The 8,735-nt window shown below is 40.1% G+C and overlaps 1 protein-coding gene across 5 annotated transcripts in view; it reads right to left on the reverse strand.

The window, feature by feature from the left end:
* Gulp1 (GULP PTB domain containing engulfment adaptor 1) overlaps positions 1 to 8,735 on the reverse strand; it is a 328,175-nt gene that overhangs the window by 130,649 nt on the left and 188,791 nt on the right. For all 5 annotated transcript variants that reach the window (XM_029564762.1, XM_029564763.1, XM_017798836.2 and 2 more), the window contains one exon: positions 2,905 to 2,966. In XM_029564762.1, the coding sequence (XP_029420622.1) occupies positions 2,905 to 2,966 (62 nt within the window). The remainder of the gene's footprint in view (positions 1 to 2,904; positions 2,967 to 8,735) is intronic.

The raw sequence follows: 8,735 nt of genomic DNA on the forward strand, positions 1-8,735 counted from the left end.
ATTCTCTAGGTTCCCTACAGCTGACTTTCACATCTCTCGACAGCTTGTACCTGCAGCTAAGTCTGTGCTAACTCATAATATTATTCTACATGAAAGACAAACAGAGGACCAGATAAGATCAACTATGTCCTGAAACAAGTACATTCAGTATGTTCTAACTTTCTTCCCTTCACCACCCACCCCAAAGTCTAACTGCTTTTTTTTGTGCATCCAGCAATAGACCTTACTGACAGCAGTACCAGTTAATACTACCCTTCTCTACCCAGGAACAAAAAAGATTTCACTGACTCTCATCTAATGGATATTCCCTTATTCGAACAACTGGCTAACTATCCAATTTGCATTTCCAGCAAGAATAAGCCTACTCATTACAAATGCCTCACTAACAATACTCTCTCCAGTACAGCATCCGTCACCACTCCTCTTTTCATATGGTGCAAAGGAAAAGCCCAAAACTGTGTTAATTTCTCTTTGTCCACCTTTTGTGTACCAGTAATGATTACATCCCAGGTGTACCTACTCGAAAAGAAAAAAAGCCGCTCTCCTCCTACACAGCCACCAGCGGAGAGAAATCTTCATCCCTTTGCTGGTAGGGATTGGACTTGCACGTTCCCTGTGTGCTGGAGGCATTGCTACGGCAACAATTGTGCAAACCCAGCACCTGGCGGGAGATTTTCGAGACAAGCTGGACCAGGCAATGGCATCCACAACTGACAGCCTGGAATCTCTCCAATGACAAATGAACTCTCTCGCCAGGGTTGTGCTCCAAAACAAAAGAGCACTGGACTTAACAACTGCTGAACATGGGGGGACGTGTATGGTATTGGGAAAGGAATGCTGTTTCTTTGTAAATGAATCAAATGTTGTTGAAACCGATGTTAACACTCTCAAAAAACTTTGTAATGATCTATTTTCAAGATTTCAACCCACCAAACAATTAGGTTGGTTTAGTAATCCCTTGTATCTATTTTCAAGATTTCAACCCACCAAACAATTAGGTTGGTTTAGCAATCCCTTGTTTTCATGGCTCCTGCCCTTTGTTGGCCCCCTGGTCATGCTGTGTGTTATTTTGATGCTTGCTCACTGTTTTATAAGATTTCTTTGCTGACAAATTACTGCCATTGCTAAAATCACTACAAAAACAGGTCATGGTCAATTATCAGACTTTGGATTCTCCCGAGACAGATGAGTTGGCCCTTAGGGCTTGTGATGGCACTTCTCCATTTTTAAATCAAACAGGGGAAGATGTTGGGGACCCCTGCTGTTAGGGTCACAGTCTCTCCATGTCCTGATAGCCATGAGCCAGCTCAGCGCTTGATGGAGAAACTCCCCTTTTCAGCAGGGTGCCTCCTGTTCTCCTCCTGGCTCACCTTTGAAGTAGCCGCCACAGATGCCTTATCGGAAACATGACCTCTGGCATAGAAACTACCAGGTTTTTTATAATCAGGCATTGTCTGACAGCCTGACTGATAGAAGCCCACCGCCTCATGTAAATAAAACATCCTACAGAGCACCTATCAGCTGAGGCTTTTGCTACTGCCTCCACACTATAAATACCCTAGTTTCCCCTTAATTAATCGGAGCTGAATGAGTCTAACTGAGCTGTATCAATGAATCCGACTGAGCCGAGTTGTGTTTCACTGCACCTGGGACCAGCCTGTGAGCAGTCTCCCTGGAGGAGCTGTCCCCCATCAACATTCACTCACGAAGCTTCTGCATTCACCATTCCTGCGCTCCCTGCCTTGGCTCGTGGGATGGTGGCCAACGTCCCGCGGGCACAGTGACAGCATCCCACAGCTTGGCGCAGAGTCTGCACTCGCCAAAGCCGTCGCAGACCCGCCCGATCTGCAGAGCTTGCACCCGGCAGCCGCGGAGAGCCAGAGACCCACCCAACAGCGAGACCCACACCCAGCCAACAATAATTCTCTAATTGCATTCTTATGTATCACACAGTATAGTTTACAGACCCAGAAACCCATAAAGACTCTTCTAAAAATATTAAAGGTTTCTACTTCCCCATCTTGTCTGTAACGTTCAGTTCAACTCTTAAATCTTGTAATTGTTAATATCTCTTCAAATTTTTAAATCAGGTTTCTCTGTTAATGAGTTCATATTTGTTAACCACAAAATGTCACCTCTTTTTAATGTGTGTTTCATAAATTTTATTTATTCATTAGTACAATTTGAAAAGCAAATCAACAATTTAAAAACATGGAGTACACACTAATGTCTCTACCTCTATCAAAATGCAGGAATTTGAAGAATAGCAAACACATTTCCCATAGTTTAAATTTCATTTATTTATTTTCTTGGCTGTCAGTTGCATATATTAAAATTGTACTTTATTTTTCTTTTCCAGATTAGTTTTTACTTATACTCTGTGTGATACAATATTACAATGCTTTTAAAGGAAGTTAATTTGTTAGTTGTTTAATTTCCCATAGGCAATTATAATGCAAATAATTTCAATAATATTCTAACTCATATTAAGAAAATGTGTGCATGGAAGACATGACTATAGGGGAGCTAAAGAAGGTATACTTTTTAAAAAGGAATCCTTGATTTGGAATGAAAAATATTTCCTATATGTTACATTACTTTTTTTTTTTTGGTCTTTTTGAACCAGTGTCTCCCTGTAGCCCTAGCTGGCCTGGAACTCACTATGTAGACCAAGCTGGCCTTGAACTCACAGAGATCCGCCTGCCTCTGCCTCTCAAGTGCTGGGACTACAGGCGTGTGCCACCATGCCCAGCTTACATTACTTATTTTAATTATGATAATTTTCTTTCAAGAATCACTTACCTGGAAATGTCAATGAATAAGCAATTATTCTAAGATTAGCATGCCTACTCACAATATCATATAACATAGTATAATTGAAAACATCCTATAAGCTATTTTTACCTTTGCATTATAGGGAATGTAATGTTTTGACAAAGCTTCAGGCGTATGCATCCATGTTTTGTCTGCAATAAAGAAAATACAGTGTTAGGTTAAATAACAGATTTCTATGGTGTCATATTCATGCATTTTCCTTGCAAGAAGTCTGAAATGGGGAAGAGCATATCTAGTTCCTAAAGTAAGAAAGTGAGGTCAGTGTGATGTGAAAGTATTTATAGGATTCTCTTCTTAGTATAAAAGTCACTCTTTTTTTTGGTAATGTGAAGCATGTGGCCAAGGCTGGCCTCATACATGCTATTCTTCGTCCTCAACCTCATGAGAGATAGGGTTACATGTGAACCACCACACGTGGTCCTGAAGTTTTCAAGTAATACTGAGTTTTTAAAGAATGTGGAAGAATAACAACATTAGTAGACTATGAGTAATAAAAATTATGTAATTTAAGAAATGGATCTTCCTTCTTTCATTTTATACTCTCATGAATTGCAGGTCATGTGTCTTAATTCAAAGAAAATAGAAACAATATGTTTTTAATCATTGTTCTTATTTTTAGTAACAGGATTTGCATATTCTAAGGGAAATACCTTACTGTAAGGGAACAATTGCATTTATATGATGCTGCAATATCAATGTATTATGTTCATGGAAAACAGTGTGCTACTAGGGTAATCTCTATTCTACATTTCAGGAAATACTAGTTGAGGTTCTACCATCTGGAGTTTTGAAAATAAATAATGTTAGGCGTAGTAATTGGAAATAATAGAAAAGTGCAATAAAATGATAGAAATAAAACTAATCAAAGAGGTTGATATTGAAGGGCTACAGAGATCATTCAATCAGCAAAGTGCTTTCTGAACAAGCACAGGGTCTAAGCTCAGATCCAAAGCACCCACACAATAGCTGGCGCTACACTTCTAATCTCAGCACTAGAGGCAGAGACAGAAGGGTTCCTGGAGATTGCTGTAAGGCTAGTCCAGCTAAACTGATGTGTCCCAGATTCAGTGAGAGATCATCTCTCAAAACTTAAGGTGGAAAGCCACTGAGGGAAACACCCAGCATCAATGTCTGCCTTCCATACACATGTACACACAGGTGTATCTGCAATGCAAATTGCAAATACGACATGTTAACACATACACACATGAAGAAAGATAGATTTTGAAACTAACATGTACTAGAAATTACATATATTTTATTTATATTCACATCATTTATATCATCCTTCACTTCTGAGCTTTATTTATATATTCTATATTACTTGCCAAATATTCTGGGAAATTAAGAGGAAAAAGCAGTCAAAGTTTATGCAAGGCAATTTGATTCTCTTGTGAGATTGCATTTGTTTTGGAGAAAGACTTTTAAAAACTATTATTTATTTATTTTTATTTATAGTTTATTTATAGTTTATTTGTTTATTATTTATTTATTTATTTATTTAATGTGTATGAGTGTTTTGCCTGCATGTATGTAAGCGCAGCCATGTCAAGCAATGCCCATAGAGACTGAAGAGGGCATCAGATGCCCTGGAATTGGAGTTTCAGACAGTTGTTAGCCACCATATGGGTGCTGGGAACAGAACCTGGGTCCCCTGCAAGAGCAGACAGTGTGTGTAACTGTTGAGTCATCTCTCCAGCCCCTAGAGAAAGACTTCTTATTTGTCAAATATATTTTATTTCCATAAGTAAATTTTTGCATGTGTGTTATTCCTTGGGGGACTTTAAAAAATAGAGTCAATATAATAAATAGAGAAGAATTAAAATATATCTTAACATGAAAATAATAAATGTACACATATAAAGGAAATACTGAATTATTAACAAAGCACTTTCAATATTCAGTTAAGATTAAAATAATGTTAACAGACTTCTGTTAACAAAGACTAATTTGAAATCATTAATATGCACTTTACAAAAAGGGTGACAGTAAAGGTAAAAAAAATAACTTATCTGAGGATACTACACCCTGTCCATATTAAAGATATTTATGTGCTACACAAGGATTTCTAAGAAAGCCAGGCATGGTGGCACATGCCTTTAATCCTAGTACTCAGCTGGGGCTACAGGGAGACCTTGTCTCAAAAAGACCAAAAGGGAGGACGAAGAGGAGGAAGAGGAGGAGGAGGAAGAGGAGGAGGAGGAGGAGGAGGGTAGAAGAAGAAAGAATTTCTAAGAAAATATGATTAATCAGTGGCATCCAAGGCATCCAAGCTGTTTCTGTGTACAGAACAGAATCAGCAAATCAGAGCTATAATTAGGTGATATATTTTAAAAAACATGCACTTCAAGTTTTAAAATGTAATATTGACAATAGTATTTAAAGGGTAAAATTGTATTGCATTAACTTCCATCTTAATTATATTTTATGATTATTAGGACATAGAATTCAAGATGATTTATTAGATTTCAGATACAATTTTGCTTTTGCATATTAAAAAGCTGCAAAGTAAGGGCTAGGGAGATGGTTCAGTTTATAAAGTGCTTGCTGCAGAAACACGATAAGTTCAGCCCACCAGCACCCATGTAAAATACAGTCACCAGAGCTCCTATTCATAAGCCCAGCTCTGGCAGAGACAAAGACAGGAGGATCCCTGGGGCTTGCTGGACAGACAGTGCAGCCAATCAGTGAGTGAGCTCTAGGTTAAAAATAAATAAAATGATGTGGAAACTGACTAAGGAAGACACATGACATGACTTCTAGCCTTTGTACACACATACACCTGTGTGTACCTACAAACATGCACACACCTCTATGCCATACACACACAAATACAGATATATCACATACACATGCAAACCAACTGGTCATGATAGATTGTGTCTGTAGTTCTTCCATTCAGGAGGCTGTGGCAGGGGGAGCACTGCAGTTTTGAGGATAGCCTGGACAGCATGGTGGATTCCAGAACAACCTGGCTATAGAGTGAGACTCTGTCTAAAAACAAAGAAACCTGTAAATTACAGTATTGCACACTGAAGGCTGTGAAAACATCAAAGATTTGCCTTTTAAGATATCTAAAAGTCTATAAAGATATACAATTTCTCTTTTTGTCTCTTCACTCAATTCATCTTATAACACCTTTTAAAATTTCTGTAACACTTCTCAAGATGATGTGAAGTCAGACTGAAGTCTGAATATTGTGAAGGTTTATCCATATCCTCAGGCAAAACAAGACATGTTTTGTCTTGCAAGTCACAATTACTGGAAAGCTGTGCTTTTGCTCTGTGACTATCACATATTGCGGCGGCATGGGTATACACCACTGTTTCTGGTTACATAATGAAATAAACATGATGTGACAGTCATTCTTCTTTATCAATTGACTGGATTTATAATCAGCTGGGATGTATACCAGGGAGTGTAACTTTCAAAGAGTCTCCAGACTGGGGTGTGGTGGGGCTCACCTTTAATCCCAGGCCTCAGAAGGCAGAGACTGTCAGATCTCTGAGAGACAAAGGCCAGCTGGTCTACATAGTGAGCTCCAGGTGAACTGTGACTAGGGAGACCCTGTCAAAAAAAAAAAAACAAAAAACAAAAACAAAACAAAGGAGCTGGTGACCTAGGAGGTAAAGCACCCTGGAAGTAGGTGGCAACTTCCCTTGTGTTGGGGGTCAGACTGAATAAAAAGGGGAAAGAAATGAGAAAGCCATCTAAGCTCTGGCATTCCCCCTTCTCGGCTTCCTGGTCCATAAAGATGAGAGAATCCCAACCATATGTGCCCACCATGAACATCATGCTTTCCCACCATAATGGAAACTCCCCTCCCAAAGTGCCAACCAAAAAAAAAAAAAAGTTATTCCTCCCATATGTTTCTTCTGTCACACAGTTGGCTACAATGTCAACACAGCATCTAATATGGTAGTTTAGCATTTATCTATCATATATAACTTTGTTTATAGGTAGGATGTCTATAATACATGCAGATTTTTTTTTTTTTTTTTTAGTATTTTTGAGAAAGGATCTCCCTGTAGCCCCAGGTAGCTTGGAACTCACTATAGACCAGGCTGGGCTTCAAATAATAGAAATCTGCCTGCCTCTGCTTCCCAAGTGCTGAGACTAAAGGCGTTCACCACCATGCCTGGCATAAAACCTGCAGCATTTCTAAAAGAAGTCCTTACTATCATTCAAATGTATTTTTTAGTGAAAATAATCTAAATGTATTAACTTGCATGAATATATTTGGCCTTGGAGAATGAAATGCAGCTTATAGTCCTTGATCACCAGAGGTACCCACAGAAGCAATTAGATAACAGGAAAGATGTAGAAAGGCAACATAGACATTCTAGACTGTGCCCCCATTCTTTCGAATGATATGAAATTCATTCTCTTAATATTGAAAACATATATGAAAGGAAATGCCAACATTTCAAAAGTACTTGACAAATGTCAAACAACTCCAATGGCAAGATCATGGGACTGGAGAGAAGGCTCAGATGTTAAGAGCACTGACTGCAGAGGTCTTCTTGCAGAGGACCCAGGTTCAATTCCCAGCACCTACATGGCAGCTAACAATCATCTGTAACTCCAGTTCTAGGGGATCCAACACCCCACTCTGACCTCTGTGGCCATTGCACAACACAGGTACACTTACATGCATGCAGGTAATATACTCATACACATAAAATTTAAAAAGAATAATAAAATACTAAACAGATTAAAAGTTCATGAGGAAAAATGAAAAAAACATTATTTTTGTACCACATGAGGATAACACAGCTAAAGCACTTACTTTGAGCATATTACACTTAATACTAAATCCCTTCAGTGAATTGATGCATTTGAGTAAAATTTCCATTTGTTAAATATTTGTCTCATTTTTAATTAATATGCATGTTTGTGTTTGTGTCTCTGTGCATGTGCCTGTGTGTGAATATGTACACCTGAGTCCAGTTGCTCACTGAAGTCAGAGGCATCAGGTGCCCCTGGAGCTGGAGTTATAGACTGTTTTAAGCTGCTCTGACATGGGTGCTAGAAACTGGACTCAAGTCCTTTGTAAGAGCAATCTGCACTATTAACTTCCTAGCCATCTCCACAGTTCAAGTCTTAATTATTGAATTTTGAGTGTTAAGATTACCATTATGTTTACTCATTAATCTTTGAATTGACAGGTTAAAGAAAACAAAATGAAATTAGTTAGCTACATTTATTCCATGAATTTTTACTGTATTACTTCTTTTGAATACAATATGTAACATTTAAAATTCAAAATGGCTACCCTATCCTCAGGCCTCTCGGGGTGGGTCCATCGCGGAGAAGCCCTCCACACATTGACTCCCCCGGCCTCATTCGCCCTTCCATCTCCGCTGCTGTTCTCTGCTCCTGGTTTGGGCCCTGCGCCATTCTTGGTCTTGGGTCCCCAGACACCTGGGGAACTGGTGCTGCTTCCTGATCATTTTCGACCAGGCCAGCTTGGTGCCTTCCTTGGGCCCCAGGAGCACTGCTTCCTAGGGACCTGGCCCCGCCCTCACCTATCCCTGCTTCTCAGACCTGCACCACTGGCTAACTCTCCTGGCCCGCTCTCCTGCCCTCAGGCCTCTCTGGGGGTAAGTCTACCTTTCAGCCCTCCGCACCTTGACTCTGCCAGCCGTGCTCACCCTTCCCTCTCCCCCGCTGTTCTCTATGCCTAGCATGGGCCCTGTGCCATTCCTAGTCTTGGGGCCCCAGACACCTGGGGAGCCACTGCTGATTCCTGACCCTGTTCACCCCCACTGGCTTGGTGCCTTCCTTGGGCCCCAGGAGCACTGCCTCTAGACCCGCCCTGCCCCCACCTCTCTCTGCTTCCTGATCCTGCAACACCCGCCAGCCTCTTTCTGGGGCTGACAGCCTCTTTCTGGGGCTCC

This window comes from Nannospalax galili, unplaced genomic scaffold, assembly GCF_000622305.1.
Source record: "Nannospalax galili isolate Female #2095 unplaced genomic scaffold, S.galili_v1.0 scaffold115, whole genome shotgun sequence".
Lineage (NCBI taxonomy): Eukaryota > Metazoa > Chordata > Mammalia > Rodentia > Spalacidae > Nannospalax > Nannospalax galili.